This window comes from Falco naumanni, chromosome 4 (assembly GCF_017639655.2).
Source record: "Falco naumanni isolate bFalNau1 chromosome 4, bFalNau1.pat, whole genome shotgun sequence".
Classification (NCBI taxonomy): Eukaryota; Metazoa; Chordata; class Aves; order Falconiformes; family Falconidae; genus Falco; species Falco naumanni.
In genome coordinates, this window is record NC_054057.1 from 79168263 (window position 1) to 79188369 (window position 20107).

The 20107-nt window shown below is 39.0% G+C and overlaps 1 protein-coding gene across 3 annotated transcripts in view; it reads left to right on the forward strand.

Moving 5' to 3' along the window:
• Positions 1–19675, forward strand: part of VPS35L (VPS35 endosomal protein sorting factor like) — a 56554-nt gene extending 36879 nt beyond the window's left edge. For 2 of the 3 annotated variants that reach the window (XM_040592983.1, XM_040592985.1), the window contains 5 exons: positions 7290–7429; positions 9332–9497; positions 11306–11424; positions 18287–18433; positions 18957–19675. In XM_040592983.1, coding sequence (XP_040448917.1) covers positions 7290–7429; positions 9332–9497; positions 11306–11424; positions 18287–18433; positions 18957–19055 — 671 coding nt within the window. In that variant the 3' untranslated portion in view covers positions 19056–19675. Of the gene's footprint in view, positions 1–7289; positions 7430–9331; positions 9498–11305; positions 11425–12414; positions 18434–18956 lie in introns of those variants that run through there. The other variant, XM_040592984.1, reaches the window with a different exon arrangement.
• Positions 19676–20107: the final 432 nt, after the last annotated feature.

The following is a 20107-nucleotide window of genomic DNA, read 5'->3' on the forward strand; positions in this document are numbered from 1 at the left end:
ATCTCAAGAGGCAGCAGCAGTAGGCTGTCAGTCCTAGTGTTTCACTGTTCCAATTTCCTCTATCAAATCAGAGCCTTCCCTCCTGGGATTTGCCACACCGTTAATCAAAGCAACTATATGATGCTTGTTTGAACTCACCCCAAATACTTCAGTATTAGAAAAATGTAATTTTTCTTGGAATAGATTTTCTTTAATACAATGAAATTGGGTCAGAAACATGAATTTATAGCCTTATGGAAAGTCCAGTATTAATACACTGATGGATGTCTGTCCAGGTATGCTATTCAGCATGTATTAAACATGAGTATCTCTTTTGTCTCCAGCTCCAAAGAGGTGCTTTAAATAAAATGAATCTGTAATTATCTTCAGAATGTTTTAAGTGTTTGTCTGGGCTGCATAGTTTGTACCTCTGAAGAACCCACCTTAGAAAGGAAAATGCTAGATTTTACAGAGATGTGTTTTTTTTTTTTGCTGCTTTTTTTCCCCCCCAGCTGAGCCAGAGAACGCTGCATGCTGCCAACATAGAATAATAAATTCTCATCAGTCATGCTTTCTGTCGTAGGGAGTGCTTGGACTAAATTGAGATTAAATGCATGCTCCATTGTGTCACCTCTGGATCTTTGAGATATAGGTATTATTTTAATTGCACATATTTCCTCCCTGTGGAAATGCCTGACAAAGAACAGACAGCATAATTTTTTAATTGTTGGTCACAGCATTCAGCAGGTGGGTGGAGATGACGTAATTTTCTGGTAATGTGTGTTGTGCAGCATTTTTATTTTAAAGGCTGTGAAATTCTTGCCTCGCTTCAGAAGTAACATGCTGAGTGAATAAAGTAATTCAACTGATTCTGTGTGACTAATTTCACTGGAATATTGTCAAATGTAAAACTTCATAAAAATGGAGAGTCTTTGTCCCCCAAAGAACTAATGCAGATTTTTATTTTGTTTAGCAAATGTAGATTTTAATTGTGAAGCATACATGAAACACAGTTTCACTTGTAGATTGTAAAAAGAATATCTTTTTCTACTTCAGAAAATGTTACTTTTCTGTGAGTGTTCTCTAACTATGACAGGCTTCAGCCACACTTTGGAGAAAGTATGGTATGGAATATCTAAAAAGCAATTTTTAATCATAGTGTAATAGTTGTTTTAGTGTATTTTCTCAGTAGCATTAGATAGCAATTTTTAGTATTCTTTCCCAATCTCCTAAAATCTTTATAGATCTGAAGAATATAAATAGAGAGAATTTGACGTAAAGAATTTAGAGAGATAAGAGTTTGAAGAGATATTTTCAGTTACAGATTTTGGGACTTCTTGGCTCACGCTTCTCTGGTGACACTTCTCAGTATATGCTGTCTCTGTTATCTTTTTAAATACTGTCTTCCTTGAAAGCAGTAAAGTTGCTTTGGGAGAAACTGATGAGATACAGTTTTCCTTACTAGGAATACTAAATGATGCTTTATTTAAACAAATTAGGACTTGTTCGTTTACCTGGGATTTCCACAGTTGGAAACTTCTCCCATTCACTGGGCTTTTTCTTGTTCCTCTCTTTATCCTGGCCAATAGCTTTTCCATATGATTTGAAAGAGATGGCATCTTTTTCTCTGTAAGCTTTTCAGGCTGGTATTTCATATCAGTTTGTCAGTTCTTCAAGTCTGTCTAGCCCATGACCTGTTTTTTAAAGTGTCTAGTAGCATCTCCTAAGGGAACATGCAGGAAACAATAATGTAGGATGATGCTTTCAGCTGCAGGTGGTCTAAATACATCCTTCAACAAAGGCTGCATTTGGACCATAGTATTTAATAAAATAAATGGACCAATCCTTAGGAATTCATTTTTTTAATCAGTTTTTATTTTTTGGCCTTTGTAACTTCATGTGCCAGTGAGTTCCACAGTTACATGCTACTTTGAAATCTACTACTTAGGGATTTATTTCTGTAGGGTTTTTAAATGTTGGCCGAGTGTTTCAGTGCATACAGCTGATCTACTAGTGATAATGTAAAATAGTCCGTCATTCTTGGTTCATTTTCTTCATGCTGCCTCTGAGATGGAATTGATACATTCTTGAAAATTTTGTGACAGTATAGTCTTCTAATAAGGAACCAGTCCATGCCTTAGCACCTTTTTAATCTTCCTTTTATCCTTTTGGAAATGGAAAGATCAGGACTGGATTCCAGATGTAAATGCACAACAGCTATATAAATGATGCAATTGACACCTCAGTTTTCCATTACTTTCCTAATGATTCTTATAATTGCATTGCCATTTTGACAGTTGTTTAAGATGTAGTTTTCAGGAAACCATCTGTAATGACTCCAGAAATCCTTTATGAGTGTAAATAGCCTATATAGAGCTTATCTTTCTACAGTTATAGCAAGGGCTGTTTCTTTCCCCGCATGCCTTACTAATATTAGGTTTCATCTGCTGCTTTATTGCTCAGAATCATGAGATCCATGTGCGATGCTTTGCAGTCACATTCCAGACCAGTCTGCAAACATTGTCACCTCCCAGCTCATCGTAAGGACATGTCTCTGCAAAACCTTAAGGAATGCAGTAGTCATTTCATTCTACTGTGAAAACTTTTTCTTCCCACTTTTTCCCCCTCCATCCTTTATTAAGTTACGAATCCTCAGGAGGACTTTCCTCCTTCTCTTTTGTCAGCTTAGTTCTTTTAAGAGCCTTTTGTGTGAGGGATATTGTTGAATGTTTTTTAAAAACCTAAGTATTTGCATTGGCTAGGTCACTTTTAAACACAGACTTGCTAGTTCTTTGGAAAATTTTAGAGACTTCTGAGGAATGCTTTCTCTCTGCAGAAACCATATTGACTCTTCGGTGCTGTATCATGTTTTTCCATGTGTCTGCTTGTTTGATTTTGGTTGTGGGTTTTTTTTTTTTTTTTCACCTTATAATGGCCAGGAGAAACCACAGTATTTAACTATAGTATTTATTATTTCAGAGTTTCCAGTATTAGTAATGGAGCTCTCTTTAAAGACTGCTGATACTTTACCTCACAGTCTTTAGGGATTACACAGAATTTAGAGAGGCAGGCTGAAATTTGTGGTTGTTTGGGGTTTTTTATTTAGTGGTTTTTTGGGGTTTTTTTTTGGGGGGGGGGGGCAGCAGCATGTGTTGCATTTCCTGATTACAGCGTCAGAATAAAGTACCTTGTATGCAGTGTTCTTGCTCGTACTGTGTGATCTCCCTGTACAAATCTTCCACTTATGTCTCTGTATGAAGTATTAAGGCCTTGCTAACGATCTATAATCAAGCTATTTCTCAAACTAGCACTGGCAAGCTTCATCCACATAATTACCTTTTTATCTGCAGCTATTGCATACTATGAATTAGTATGAAATAATATGAATTAACATAATACATTCCAGTTCACCAAGCAGCAGCAGCACATTCATTTTCTTATTTCACCTTTGTTACTTCAAATAATTCTTTGTCATTTCTGGACTGGAAGTGATGTGTAGAGGATTTTAAGATAGAATGTTCATAGCTCAAGGGAAAAAAATGCATTTCAACAACATGGCAAAATTCTCACGGTGACCTCACCAACATGGGGAGGAGTTCCAAGCATTTGCAATGCTCGGTTGTCAAAACAGTAATGCATTAATTTATTTAAGGGGTGGTGGTGGTGGTGTTGGTGTTGGGGAAGGCAACAAAACCCCCCATGCTTGCTTGCCATTAATTTTTTTCACTGGAGTACAAGGCTTCATTAAATTTCCAACATGTCAGATGTGGAAGCAAAATCTTCGGAGTATTAAAATAGACTTAACAGTGTTGTAGGACACGAAGGTGATGTGGAATGCAGAAGACTGCGTACGGTCCCTGGTTTTGTCCTTCGGGTGGACTTAGCCTTGTGTAATTGTATCCGTGACTAAAAATAGTTTGTGTAGGTATGTCAGGCTCTCTTTTGCTCTTTGAAGGTGGACTTAAGGAGCTTAATTGTTTTCCCATCTCTAATGTCTTTGTTCCTCCTTGGCTTTTTGCCTGCCCAAAATCTTAAATTGCTACAGCAAATACAATGTAAGCTTAATTTTTCTGTGTAAAGAGATAGATGTATAGAATTATATGGAGGCACATATATTTGTGTGTATAATGTGTATGTATAATGAAATGTGTGTGTGTACATCCAGTCATGAATTTGGACAATAGCAAAACATTCACTTTTTCACACAATTTCACACAATTTCACTTGCTTTTCCTGTAGGAGAGCATTACTGAAATGCTGACATGAATTTCCAAGTTTTTGTAACTTGAAGGTCAGCTTGTATGCTCAGGGGAAAGATTTATAGGATTACGGTTGACCAAAATGAAGGAGCTGCTGTGAAAGGATAAATTCAGCGAAGCATGAAGTATGTCATGTTCAGAGCACTGCACAAGATATTAACAGCAGTCTGGGAAGACTTTATCATGATGATTTGTTGTAACGTGCAGCCTGCTTTGCCCTTATCCAACTTAAGAGTGGCTCACTTTAGAAGCAGTATCGTACTTTAGGCAGTTAAGAAAACCCACCCTTCACCAGAAGAAGCCTTTTTTATCTATCTTTTTTCTCTGCTCCCCCCCCCTTTTTTTCTTTTTTTTTTTTTTTTTTTTTAAATCAAGAACATAACATCACTGTGGTTTTCAGTGCTTTGTAAGTGGTTCCTTATACCTTTCAGAAGCCAGGAAAAGCAGGTGTATGGTTTTCTCTTGAAACATCTCTATGCGATAGCTTTATGAATTGTCTCTTAAAAGACACAGAGAAAGCACTATTGCATAACCTTATAATTTGTGTAATTCAGAATTAAATACCGATGCTCATTTCATACTTATTAAGAAAACAGCACATCTGTGACAACCTATTTAATGAACTTTTCGTCCACATCAGAGCATGTAATGCATACTCTGACACCTCTCTGCAAGTCAATAGGGTGGTAGTGTTTGGAGGGCAGTTAGTTTTCTGCAAAGTCTCCAATAAAACCTTTGCATTAGTGTGAATTTATTTTTGCTTCTTACAAAGCACGTGTACCTCGGATGAATGTGCTTTTAGTGTTCCAGCGTAAGAACCTTTTGTGGTTAGCATGGATTGGCTGAACTTGTAGCAAAATGAACGCGTTCTCCTTTGCTGGTACTTCTGGATGTACCAATGTGAAATACTCATCTCTCTCATAGAAAACACAACGGACTGCTTTTGTGCTCTTATTAATTTTTTTGGCTTGCCTTTCTGCGTTGGGCAGGGGGAATGAGGACAGGGAGAAGAATTTTAAATAAAGCTGTCTGCCTGTACCTCCCGTGGCTAGGGAAGAGAAAGATGAAAGCACAGAGGAGCTTGTGGCAGTGAGGGCAGGGCCCGGTGAGCAGTCCTGTCGGTGGTGTGGATGGGTCTCATGTCCTCGCTGCCTGCAGAGGAAGTGGGCGTGCTGCTCTTACTAGCAGGTGTAATGAGGGAGCTCACACCTCTGAAGGTGTTCAGCCAGGTGAGAAGGCAGCTCTCATTCGCAGCAACGGCGGGAGGTCAAGCAGAGTAAATCAAATCAAATTGCAGTTGTTCGTAGCAAAGAGGGTTTGGGTTTATGGCAAAAGTTTAGGGGAGAGTGTCTAGGACTGTGATTGCAGGGAGAGTGGCAGTAAAGAGAGGTAACATACTTTACAGCTCTTTTATTGCGGAGACACGGGATCATTTTTGTCCCATTATGAAATAATGTCGCAAGGCAGGAGTATTCTCTGCACAGACATGGGTACTTTGGAATGCAGACTGTTTTCTGAGACACATTTTTTTCATTTGCCTGGTCACACGTTTTTGTTATATAGTGATGTGGGGCATGCAGGTTTTTTGGTTTTTTTTTCTGAGACAACTGTGGAAGTGACAGCGATTCATTTCTTTGTGCTAGGATGAACATCTGCTGCTGCTTTCCTTCCTCTCATAAAGCTCAGAGGAAGACTACTTACCTTCCTTTGGATTGGCTGTGTAAACTTACATGTTGTTGTTGAAAATCAATAAAAAACATTATTTCACTTCAAAATAAATGTGCAGAATAAAAGGAAATATGTTTGACTGAAGGGGTCTGCATTCTAAGCACTGAAAGGTTCAGAAGGGCTTGAGTGCTCGTGTGCTGAAAAGAAATAAGAGTCAGAAGAATTAGTTTTTCCAAAGCACATGTTTCCCTGGTATTCCTCATAAGCTTAAATTAGATACCAGTTGGTACTATATTTAGCAAATTTGCTTGGAGTCCCATGTGCTCAAATTTTTCCAGAGCAAGCTACACTCCTGGAAATGCCCATGCATGCCTGCCCGTGGTATCTCCATCCCAGCCATCTAACACCTTGTGGCTTTCACCAATAATGCTTTTTCTCTTTGCTAAAATTTGATTTCATGGCTTCAGTCTCTGTTTCTGTAAAATAAAGATACAGTATTAATTCTGAGGGATGCTTTGAAGTATATAGTTAAACAATTTGAATGGGATTTGGATACTTGGATATTTTGAAAGGTAGCCAAGAAAGTGCAAAAGAATCTTGCTGTCAGAATTTTTTTGTGTGTGTGTGAACTCTTAGCACATAGAAGAAGCCTTCTAGAGCAAAAGGGAAAATACTGTTTTTAATTTGTGAATATTAACTTAGTAAACTGAGGAACAGATGTTCTAGTGCGGTGGGTTTTGTGCGTGTGTTTTGTAGGATTAGAGACCTAATCAAAAGAGTTGTGAAAAACCTCTTAATAACTATTTTGCGAGGCCATAATGGTGGATGGTTTCTGTAATTCCTGTATTGCGATTCTTGGAAAGAATAATTTTATCTAGGTAACCAGCAATACGTCAGCTTTTGGTACTGTATTAGTATTTTAATGACTGTAAATCCTTAGAGAAATTAAATTGTCTGTACTTCCTCATAACTTGACCAGCCTTCTGTGAATGAATTTGTGAACAAGATAGCATGATCTTTTTCCCCCCATTGGATTCCTCACTCTCACAGCATAAGCATTTCTTTAGATAAGTAAATTTTGAATCATGTGCTAATCTTTTTTTTGTTATATATGCAATATATTTGAAACAATAGTGTCCCCTTGTTAAGCAAAGGAGAAGAATTACAATTTCAGAAATCTCAAGTGATGTAGGAACTTCTTTGGAAAAAACAGCATCACTTGAATTACCAGGTTTTCACTGTTGAGTCTCGAGTTTCTTTGCAGTTAAGCAGATGTTCATTTTCTGTGGTCTACTTGAAAGAGACTCAAAGCTCTTTGGATCACAGGCATGACTGCCATCACAGTTGGAGTGATAATACAGCAATTATATTTTTATTTTGTAGCTGATGCTTTTTTCAAAGCTGCAGTGAGCCTTGTTCCTGAAGTGCCAAAAATGATCAGTGTAGATGGAAAGATGCGACCTTCTGATGCCTTCCTCCTGGAATTCCTTTGTAATTTTTTTTCCACATTATTAGTTGTTCCGGTAAGTTGTGTGTGTATGAATAGCACGTAGGCCTATTTTGACTTTCCTGTTAAAAAATTCAGACTGGGCTTCTTGGAGTGGGAGATAAGCAGTTAGTTTTCCATGAGCATGCTGAACTGATTTGCTCGTTGGCCGCAAAATCGCTCACCCCAATGCAAAATGAGGTGGCAGGACAGTTGTTTGGAGGTGGAGGTACAGTATTGCTGCTCTCAATAGCACCTTGCACTTAACTGGATTTGCAATAGAGTGAGATCTCACTATCATTTAATTGTGTAAACATAATTTACTGTTTTAATAGATCTTTGCAGAAAAGTGGTACTTCAGCTGAGCACTCATAAAATGTAATACCTGAGGAGGGGAAAAATACAGAGCTCTGGTTTCTATTGGTTTTGGTTACTTTGTTACAGGTTGCCTAATCTTTTGAATGAAAACAATATTTAGAAGATTCCTCTTCTTGATGAATATTTCACAAAATACTACCTTACTACACCCTTCCAATTTTTAGCCAATTGTCAATTTTAGGGAGATATATATAATATTCCTTCCTATACTTTCAGCTATAGCTAAAAGATGAGGAAAAATTATAAATTAATCTGTAAGACCCAAGATAAAACTTATATAGCCCAGGTACTTCATTGAGTGTAGAGAAGACAGGCCTTTGCCTCTCAATGTTTCACTGCAGTGGAAACCTAAGGCTTGAAGATTTTCTCTCCCTCTGTTAACAGCTCTGGCCCTCTCTGGGAAGAGTCTTCTTTCCCAGCAAGGGTTGGCTCAGTATCATGGCATATTAAAAAAAGAGGTTTGAGGTTTATTCATTTGTCCTTGGAGAAGGTAGGTTGTTCCTCCTCACTGAAACATTCCTTATGGTTTCCTCCTCCCTTTTTTCTTTGACTACATGTTTGGTGAAGCCACACACAGTATAGTGCTGTCCAAATCCTCATCATCAGAGCAGTGGATTGTCTGTTTTCCAATGGAAGGGGTTTCCCAAGCCGTGCATGTTCAGCAGTGTGGAGGTGCTGGGTTGTTGGAAGGGACAGGCTGGTTGCTACTGTGGGGTGTCATTGCTGTCCACTGGCTGCAGAAGTCAGACTTTAAAGGAAGGCTGTGTCAAAACTGGATGCTGCTCAGAGAAATTATTCAGATCATTAATAGATGACTGAAGCCAGAAGATCCAGCCTGTCATATTCAGTAATGAAGAACTTCCAATGAGTACTAGGATTCAGAAATTGGCTTCCATAATTTTCTCTCCAATTTACTTTATGGGATAGATGATCAGAAGGAAATGTTCCCAGTGGGCTGTGAGTTGTCCTGCATATGTTGGTATCCTTGCATCAAGTGCCAGCTTGAAATACCCTGGGTGCAATATTAAAACTACTTGCAAAACCTCATAGCTTACGTAAAGCAGATGTCTTTATATTCCTTTCATATTAAAACACTGTTAATTGTCTGTAACTTTGACTTTCCAGTGTAGGTGTTCTTCTGAAACTCATAATTATATAAGTAATATACTTGTTTCTCTAGCTTACTGACATTATTTTAATTTAAGAAACCTACCCATTGTGTTTAATTTTAAAGGCTTAGCTGTTAGGAAGCTGACAGTTAGTTTTGTACTACTCCCCAGTGACAAAAACAAAGCATTTCAAATTTGTCTGTGGAGGCTGCCTAGATCAAATTTATGATTATGGGTTAAATGGGCTTTTTAGAAGGAAACTGGAACAACTTTTTAAAAGGATTTGCAGGAAGCACACTTAAAAGTAGTTGTCAGCTTTAATTATATTATAGTCTTTGCTTTTATAGAGCTAATACTATGACTCTAAACCCCTGAATGACCTCAAATAATCCCATTTTTGTTTTGGGGTAATTGTGGTGTTGTTTTTGACTTATCTTTTTTCTTTTCTGTAGGACCATCCAGAACAAGGAGTGTTGTTTCTTGTGCGAGGATTACTAAATGTGATCCAGGATTACACTTGGGAGGATAACAACGATGACAAAGTCAGGATTTATACTAATGTTTTGCATCTGCTGTCTGCAATGACTCAAGAAACATATATCTACCATGTAGATAAAGGTAATACATAAGGGCGGCTCTGGATCCTTGTGTTCCACCATGCAGTTTGTAGTATTGTGTTATCACTGTAACAGGTTAATGAAGATCAGTGGTAGTCAGCTGTACAGGATGGATTATTTTTTATGCAGGTCCAGATACTGTAACTTGAAATAATCACAGGAGGTGGCTCCCGAACAGATGTACGGGCTGGTCTGTTCTTTAAAGTGAATCTGTGCAGAGGGGTTTACTTGGCTTGTTCTTGGTGGTATTGGTGCAAATACTTACAACTGTGAACTTTCAAGTAAATATTAGAACTTTATATTTATGGAGGGTTTTCTTTTAGTCTGAAGTATCAACTTGGTTTATATCTCTGTGTGTTTCATTCACATTTATGCACAACTCCAGTTTTCAGAATGTAATACGTAGTTTTCTTTATTTAAGTTACGTATTTGCTGCTTTGAAGGCAGGATTTCAGTTTTGGAAATTGTGTTTGCAACATGCAAAAATCTTCAGAATGGCTAGAAAAAGATTTCTAAAGGTTTTGCATTTTATAAAATGGCTGTAGTCCTTTTGTAATATTTGGATATGCTCTAAAAATTGACTGTTTGCCTTCTGATCATAGGGAGGTTACTAAATTGAGGTAGAGTATTAATTGAGTCTTTTAAAGCATACCGGCAAGATTAATTAGTCTGATAGGCCAAGCTAGTTTAGCTTTTTCTTTTAGTTGTACCGGGCTTTCAGAAAGATGCAGGCTAGAATATATTCTGCAGTTCTTCTGGTGAATAATCTGTCACAGCAGCACAACCATGGCAGCAGCACAGAAAATAGTTGTCAGTTGAACAGCTACTCTATAGTAGATCTGCTGTTCAAATTCTGTAAGGAAACATGGTTTAGGTGCTTTTTATTTCACTCTCTTTTTCTATATGACCAAAATAGCTGCATAATTCCAAGATGAGAAATCGAACTAAATTAAATTTCACTTGAGAGAAGCATGGAAATAAAAGTTAGTAAATTTTCCCCTGATTGGGTGATGGTTTTTCTTGTCGGTAGACCACGTACCTTAGCTTCTTAAATGAAGTTTACCTGGGAACAGGGGATCGCCTTTTATCTTACATGCTCTCTGATTTACCCAGAACACACTTAAACTTACAAGTTTCTTGTAACCTACTTCTTAGTTAAACCTCATAAATAAATGAGGCCAAACCCACATGTTTAAAATCACAGTTATATAAGCTCTAAAACATTCAAGAGCTCTCTCCCTCTAAAAAAATGCTTCAGAATCCTTAAACATGTTTGAAATTGAAAATACACGTTCTGAATTTCTCTTCATGACTTTGAGGTAATCAAGGTTTTATTTTAGGGGAAAAAATAGAAAAAGAAAATAAAAGCAGTTTCCTTTGAAAATCTTGCTGTTTTCACTAAGTAAAACATAAACTTTTTGGCCCAGTCCTGCTGCCATTGAAGATGATGGCCATACTTTCCTAAACTAATGGGAGCAGGGAGTCTGTGTCTGTGAAAAAAGTGAATATTGACACTATATACTGCTTTGCATTTAAGTCTAGCTGAAAATTTTGAACCTGGCTGCATGCAGGAATACAGGACTGACTTTAAACTGGAAGGTTCTTTTCAGTGTTGTTTTTCCTAAAATCAAGAGATCGTAGTATGCAACCAAGAGGTAAGCACTGAAACAAGATTGTTCTGTTTGTGTTTCATGGACAAGGGTCATTTTATAACTTCCAAATCTGGTCTTCTATAAATGGCTGGTGTTTTCAGTAGCAAATAAATGCACGGCTCTTTAGCCAGACCTAAGCTTGAATTCATTTCTGCAGTTGATTCCAATGATACCCTGTATGGTGGAGACTCGAAGTTTCTGGCTGAAATTAATAAACTGTGTGAAACAGTGATAGCCCAGATCCTGGATCATCTGAAAACCCTTGGAAAAGAAGAGGTATGTTCTTACTCAGCTTCTTTTAATACAAAACCAAAATTACTTTGGAGTTGAATAAATGGACCACCTTCTTGACCAGGAATTGGTCTTTTAGAAAGCTCCAGGAGCCTTACAACAAGAGGAAATTAGGTAACTTTACTTGTTTAGAAAGTGAGTAAGTCACGTAGGCAGGCTTGTGGTGGAGAGACCTAATGATGTGAAAGAGATCATGTAGCCATTATAATACATTTTTAAGATGCAGGCTAAAGTTACCTGCTTAGCTGTGTGCTGTAGTCTGATGGAACAGGCAAGCAGTAGAAGGTACTCTGGTATATTCTGGGATCAGTTGTGGTGGTGCACCAAAGGATGTGATCCTGCTGCAGTGCACAATGATGATTGCAGAGCAGCACATCTGGAGTTAGCTTTAAATTAACCAGCTTGAGTCCTGGTGTAGTAGTCTGGTTATGGAAACCTGATGCTCTGTGAGGTTACGGTTAGCTTTAACTGGCTTGCGTCCTGGTGTAGATTGGTTATGGAAATACGATGCTCAGTGTGGGGTAACTTTTTTTCCTAATGAGAGTCTCTCTGACTATAATGAGCTCCATGATGCTGGTATTGCAATTATTGGCCTAAGACAGAGAATTGGAGACAGTGCCACAGTCACTCCTTGGATTGCAGTATAGTTAATGCTTAAAATCTGCTCCATGTCTGTCCTTCCTGTCGTTTCCTCCTGGCTGTTAACTTTCTCTCTCTATAAATAAAGTGTTTTCTTGCCAGCTGTTTACAGTAGCCTGAAAGGTCCAATTCTCTAATGGGCAAAGTAAGAATTCACAGTTAGTCTGTTACTGGGTAGAATACAATGGAAACCACCTTTCATTGGTAATAGTTTTGAATCCCAGACACTAGGATGAAGTCAGGAGAGACATGCAGGGGGAAGGAAAAGGTGTTTTGGCTTTATCTGTTTTTAGTACAGGGTTGTATTTGTTCAAAGTCAAATAAAGAAAACTCTAGGCAGCTTACTGGATCTCTTGACTGGAGTTCAGAGGCTCTGAGGAACCAAATATAGCTTCATGGATTCTATGTGAAAACCAGGTGAGTAATGTTTTCAGTATTACTAATATAATGCGAACTTACAGGTTCATTAGCACAACAGTTTCTGAGGTTGAACACTTCCACAACTTCCTAATCACCCATTACTGAATTGCTATATATTGACAGAAAACTTGTGGCTTGGAGACTGGAATGGGAGGGGAGGTGATGATAAACATGATGTAATTTTTTTATATAGCTTGTTTGCACAGTAGGCTGTAGTGTTTGGCAATACAGAATCTGTTGGGTGATACATATTTGGAGGGCACTATGCTGTTCAGCCTTTTTTCTGCTTTTACTATCCTGTTTATCCTTCCTTGAGCAATTATAGAGATGTAAGATGAATAAATCCTTTGCTCAAATGCCTCTGCATCATCGTACACCACTGTGAACAGCAGTTCTTTTTCAGAACAGTAACAGCAGCAAACAACCATATTTGGACACCTAAGAATGTCCAAGTGAGTATTGGAACAAGATTTTTAACAGTTATCAGGACTGTGGGTTGTATGCAAATGATTTTTTTGCATCTGACTCCTGTATGGAGTATGTAGGTGGGAATGTTTGTATGCCTTGAAATCTGTGGTTTCTGAGGGGCTTTTTTTTTTTTTTTTCTGCTTTCAAGCTTAATACTTTGAGTAATGAGATCCTGTGTTACTTCACTGAAGCAGTTGTTGCTTAGAAAACTGGATTTAAAGCTAAGCAGCATGGATATAGGTCCTTGCCCTGCTTTTGTCTCTGTGGCCTTGGATTTACTTCTCTGTCCATCCTTATTTACAAAGGGGGAACATTTATTTTGCTTTGTTGAGTAAAAGTCCTTGGGAGATTTCAATAATAATTGTTTTGTAAGAATGAATATTTTTTTGAGGAAGCCACTGTCGCTGAGGAAATAGAGGTGACGAGAGTATTGTCAGAGACCTCCATTTGTGCTAAAGTAGAACCCATCATAAGATCACTGTGGTATTTGGATTGCTTCAGTGTTGGTGACCTTGAATTATTCATCCTCTTGGCTGCTTATTTAAATGAACAAGCCTGTGATGATTCTGCATTTTTATTGGTTCTTTTCCTTTAAAAGCTTTAAAGGCAAATAAATTTTTCTCACAGTAAAATGCTTTCACTGAAATGGCAAGTTGGAGGAGAACAATGCATCTTACGTTAATACGATGTGGTCTTTTTGCAGTATTAGAGAATGCTTCGTTTATGTGACAGTGTTGGAATGGAAATGTTCAGTTGGGGACGGTTCTGTAAAGTACAAGCTGTTTCTGGTCATGAGAGCATGTATCAGTGAATCCTCTCGGCCTTATTGTGGGTGGAAAACTAATCTTACGCTCCAGGTTTCTTAGGAGTGTAAGTATCTTGCCTGTTGCTACTGAAGTGATAAATGTCCAGATGGAGTATGTTTTAGTCAAGCACGATTTTTGATCCAATATGTTGTGTCCTTGGCAGTACCATGTTAGGATGGCAATCTTCCCATGTACCATATGATCAATGTTGGACTCTTTCTGGTATCAAAGATGGAGCAGTAGAAGGCAATTCCTGGGTATGCTTTTGAGGTTTTTTCAACACCCCTGATTTTGAATTTTATATAAACTTCTGCTGATTTCACGTGTTTGAATACTGAACTAGAGGCAGAGTTGGACATAGTTCTCTGTTGTGTGTGGGTATACTTCAAACTGAGATGTTGTTCATCCTGAAGAATTTTATGCCCTTGGCCAAGGTTTTCTAAAGATGGTTAAACATGATGTTCCTGTTTGGAAGGAGGGAGAAAAGGGAATTGACCTGCTGCAGTTTCAGAAGGCGTTGGAGGTGGCAGAGGTGCCTGGTTTGGCACGCTTGCTGCTTGCCTGCTGGTGGCTCAGCGAGGCGGTGGGTGCTCAGTGCTGGGTGGTGGGGAACTGTGGCTGCTGTGGGCACGTAACTCCAGTTCTTTGTCTCAAGAGTTGGAGAGTCCAAACTCCCAGATTAATCCTTTTATTACATCATTGTCTCTGGCATGCTGGTGGGGTTTAAAGTCTAGAAGCAGTTTAATTTGAAACACTGGGTTTGCATGTTTGTAAGATACTTGGTAAATGGTGGAAACCAAAATAAATAAATCGGGATTCTGCTAATGGCCTACAGCAGGATTACTGAGCGTGGCTTTGGAAAGTATGGTCTGGTCCTTATGAACCACAAGTTCCATGTGGAGCACATCTTTGTTGGATTAATTTTAGAAGGAAATTAAACTGATGTGAGCAGCGCTATGAATATTGAAAGCTTTAAAAATACATTAAGGACTTTGAAATAGAGATGAACCTACCGTGGTGCCAGTGTAGAGCTTGGGAGTAAAATGTTTCAGCCTGCCTTAACTAGCATTACTGTACCCTGCACCAGCAGACGCTGTCACTGAGGCTCTGAGTATTCTGGAGAGAGGTTCTGGACTGCTCTTTCAAGGACTGTATCAAAAAAAAGCTCTCTTCTGACTGTCTCGGTGTGCTAAAGGAGTGGTGAAATAGGGGATATGCATGCTCTTGTGTGGTATGTGAGCTCTCAGCTGCAGCTTGGTTCTTGGTGTTTTCTCAAATCTTTATTTCCTTTTATTATAAATGAACTTGTATCGGCTACTGTTGGTGCTAGGTGCTTCGTTTATCCTGTGTCAGGACAGTCGTGTAATGAGAGAGTTGAGCACCTGGTGTGCCCCATGCAGCCTGTGATGTTTTCCAGCAAACTAATAGATGTTACAGGGTTCCTGAAGGGCTTCACGTAAGAGCTTCTGAGGAAGAGCAAGGCTGCTTGATTTGGATCACAAGAATATAACCACCTGTATCACAGTAGTGCTGAAATTAATTTTGAGCTAGATAGCTCAGGTGATACTAACGATGCTGTATCAGCCTAGATTGATATATTTAGTCCCTTGAAGTAGCCTTACAGGCCATGCTGAGCTCTAAGGTGCCACAGATGGACTGTTAACAAGTCACAGAGCCAGTTATTTCAAAGCTGTACATGGGAGCAGCAGCGGGTCAGATGCACCTTCAGAGAAGCAACGTATCTAAATGCACAGATGTCTTTCTAACAGAAGGCTCAGGGTATTCTTATGACATAGATGTCTGGCAAAAGTCACTGAAAGGCTGGAATGAATATTTGAATTGCTAGCCAGAATTTTATGAAATATGATGTTGCATGGTCCATTGTATGAAAGATTCCATTTTTTTTTTGTTACACTGTGAAATTTGGACATTGCTCTGCACTTTGGTGGAGGGGCTAAGACACAGGGGTCACGTTCTGGGATGATGTAGTTTGTTCTTTGTTTCATTGTCATCAGCAGTATTTCAACGACTATGGAAAATGCACTGCCTAGAAGGCTGGCAATTCTTTTTGGTGTGGGAATTGCTAGTCCCATGATGTATGTGGTTGCCAAATAGCTGAGCTGTTGCTTTCTCCTTGCTGCCTGTGAATACATCCTGTGAGTTGGAGTGCTACCCACAGTTCAATCTCAGTTATGTCAGCAGGCTTGGCAGCGTGCTGGCATAGATATCTCCCTCGGGTTGGAGGTCGGTGCCATGTTACACAAACATTCCTGTTCATCATCATGTGAAGCCTTGTCTGACTCTTCTTGTTAGTTTCCAGACGTGGTGGGATTTACTGCATACCTGAGCCTGCCTCTCTTCGCTTTGCATTCTCCAGCTGATGACTAGATGCCAAAATCCTGTCTGTTATACCTACCCCAATACAATGAGGGTTAAAGTGCATCTCATTCTTCCAGCTTTTTAATGTGTTTCTAGATCCTTTTTGAAGTACATATGTTTCAAATTAGTCACAATACTATCCTTATTTTAAAGAAGGGATTTTGTATTTGCATTGATACTGCCTGGAAGACCTCGCTAGCTGCTATTCAGACCGGAGTTCTGCTGCTTTTGCATTCAGCCCAATAGTTTAAATGTCCCACTTCTTGTGAGGAAACCTCCAAGCAATTCCCAGGAACCTCTTTGAAGTTTGTATTCAGCAGAAGGCTCACGGGCATTAGATGGTCAATGGGAAAAAAAAATTTAGGTCATATAGATTATTTTGTTAATCCAGGATGCATGGTGATACGGCAGGATGCCTTGGGAATAATATGGCAAAACACGGGCTAGCTGGCTGTACCCTGTATCTGTATTTCCCTGTGGGATGTTAGTCTTACAAGAGGAATACTACAGTAATGGTTAAGCATTTAAGCATAACTGCTTTCCCTTTTATTGTCTTTTTGAGTTGTATTTCTGCTGTCGGTTACTACTACCAGACCAGACTGATCAATTGTATTTCTGTATCTGGTAGGGAGTACAGTTCAACACTCCCAAATGGTGGTTGTAGTTTTAAGCTGTGAACAGGTTTTGGAGCTATTGGGATGGAAATGCTACTGTAGATAACTGTTAGAGGAAAAGCTGTCATCTTGGTAGTTTCACGTAACTAATGTAGTGCTTAGGGACCTTCTCCTGTGGCCTTGAGCAGCTCTGGGCATTGCATATGCATGTGTGCGTGGGTGGGCACACTGTTTCTGATGTGTCACGTTTTTTCTGCACATACAGATGTACTCTGTGTCACACAGGAGCAGCCTGATGCTCCTAGTTTGGGGCATGCTATGTTCTCTTTCCTAGTTAGCCAAGCCTTTAATGGCATGGCTTTCTTTGCCGTATTAATCTGGAGGACTGATAGCTCAGTGTGTGCCATATCTTTGATTAATAGCATCTGACCTCCCTTCTACTGCCAGTGAGAAATCAATTTGCTTTCGGCCCCTTAGGGAAAGGGCAGAGCTGCACTGGTATCAATATCATGTTAGGAGCACACAAGTCGGAGATCACTGCACTCCTCTTACCCCAGTCTCTGCCTCGTTCTTCCTGTAACTTCGTATCTGAACACAGAATATTAGCTACCCCAGCGTGCATTGAACTGAGAGGGCTGAAGTAATGCTTTTATCAGCGGTGTGTCTTGAGCAAAAACCAAAGGGCAGCTGCTGCGAAGCAATATAAAGAAATACTGCATCTCAGATGCATCCAGTAATAATTCATCCTTTTAGATTTTTCAAACTTCCTCTGTCGGAATAGGCAGAAGCTGCAATAGCATTTTAATTACTTCTGTTCTCCAGTCAACCCAGATCAGGGTGGTAGCACCCTGTAAGCCTAGTGCGGCATTGCCTGTGCCCCAGAACCCCTCCACAGAGGCTGAAGGGCATGGTGCTCCCCCATGGCAGGGGACCATGAAGCGGGGGTCCTCCTTAAGGTCCCTCCTCAGCAATTTTAGGGAAAGTAGCTGCAAATGTGGTGCAAGTATGTTGGTATCACCAAGGTTTCAGTGAAAGAATAGCAGGGAAAAACATCTTCAGTTAAATAAAGAGTAGAATAGACTGCTGGAAAAAGCCTGAAGCTGCGTTAATCTAGATTGATGATAGTGGTCTTTAAAAAAATACATGGCTATAGTGTTGTAAGTGCAAGTTTGGTTGGTGGGAGGGTGATTGCTGTGCAATTATAGGGAGTCTGGAGTTAAAAATACGTCAAGAGCTTCACACTGTGCTGTGCCAAAGTGGTGTGAGATGTAGGAGTCTTGTGTAATTACTTTATTTACAGCAGCGTAGGTTGATTCATGACTGCCACTACTTGTTGCATTTTGAATGGAGCTTGAAAACTGCGTCTGTATTCTTGTGTCTGTAATTATTGCTGTGTATTAAATTATTGCAGTGTACCTGCCCCTTGCAATTTTAAGAGTTCAGAGAACACAGTGATGTTACGCTGGATATTTTGGGAAGACTATATGGTAACATAGGATATATTTTTTTTTTCTGTTATAGACCCTAAAGCGACAGAGCCAGTTGGCACTCTATTTCTTTAACACTATTCTAGCTCATGGAGATCTACGAAACAACAAACTAAACCAGCTTTCAGTCAATCTCTGGAATCTTGCTCAGAAACACGGCTTTGCTGACACCAAGACTATGGTAAGGAAAACAGATAATGCAGGGAAATTTTAGTTTTTAGGATCTTTTTCAGCTTCTCATTCGGGAAAAGGTAACATTTTCTTGATATGAATAAACCTGATCTCTTTACAAGTTGCTCTTTTAAAAAATAAAATCAGATTAGCTTAACACCCCCCCATTTATTTTTTAAATGTTTCTTAATGAATAAGCAACTTGTCTTATTTGAAGTGGTTTGTATCTTTCTAGCATTTTAAAATATTTCACACATGAAGGAACCTGGAAATGTTGGGTGCTGTAATTTTTTTTCAGTCCAGATAATTATCTTTAAGATAAATGCAGCACTTCTATTTAGTGGAAGAACTGCACGGCGCAGAGCCTTTTAAGATGCACATGATAATGAGCTCTGGAGGAAGAAATGCAAGTGCTCATGTAGCCAGTGAAATTTAGGGAAAATCATGAGTGTCTATTAAAACACCTTCACATATATTAAATGATGGGCTATGAAATGAGAAAAGACACTAAAAATCTTTCTCTTCTTACCCAGGTGAAAACGCTAGAATACATCAAGAGGCAAAGCAAACAACCTGGAATGAGTCACTTGACAGACTTGGCCCTTCGGCTTCCCCTGCAGTCCAGGACCTGATGAATGCCTTTTTTCCAAGGAGTCATCTGTACAAGAGAGCGTGTAGCCAAGGCAAAAAATCACTAATCTAGATTTTGACTGGAGGAGCTGAATGTATTTTTATTTCACTTAGTGTGACAAGATTTACTTGGGCACAGGTAAAGGTAAAACTGTTCGGAGTGCAATAATTTAACCTGAATTTCTGTTTCCGGTTTTACCGCTATGTTCTTATTTTAAATGCTGATTTTTGATTCAGTAAACGGTATTTTGAACCTCTATAGTTGCAAAAGCCTTTCAAAATCTAATCTGTTGTCATTTTAGCAACAAAGGAAAAGGTAATTTGCATGGATCAATTCACAGCCTCCAAACTTCACCGCACTTGCAGAATAGTCTTTCTGCTTTGGGATGCTGCCAACATTGGTTTGGTCAGTTCCAGTAGAAGAGGAAAATGGCTGAGGTGTTACTGCTCTAATTTCTACAGTACATTTTCATGGACATGTTAATGCTTTCATTTTAGTTCAGTGGTGCTTTGTGAAATGGAAGGAATCTTTAAGTGCTGTCTGCAAAGGAAAATGGAAATGTATGCAAAGTATTCTATATTTGCAAAGTACATTATCACTGAATAAAACAATTTGCAGTTAGTCTGTTTGTTCTGAGGTGGTTTCTTCATGTATACAAATTTATCACCTTACCCTTGTGGAATTTAGTTAGATGTACTGCTGTTACACCGAATAAAATGTCACTCTCGCCACTTCCGTCCCACGGTAAGGAACCATATTGCTGCTTTTGCTCAGTGGCAGTATTTTAATGACCTAAATCTTTATATGGATATTAAGATAAATTTTTGCACAAAAATGTTTTATTCTCTTAAGGCTAAACAAGTAACGAGTTTTGCTAGGACCATATATTTAAGGAGTTAGCAAGCTGATAATAAATACCACCCAAATTATTTCCTTCTTGTTGCATGTTTTTCATCTCCTCAGTGGTTACTGAAGCAGGGGTACACCCAAAATACATGTTTTTTTGTTAAGGTTGTAAAGAACTAAACTTAGGACCCTTTGGTTCTGGTACAG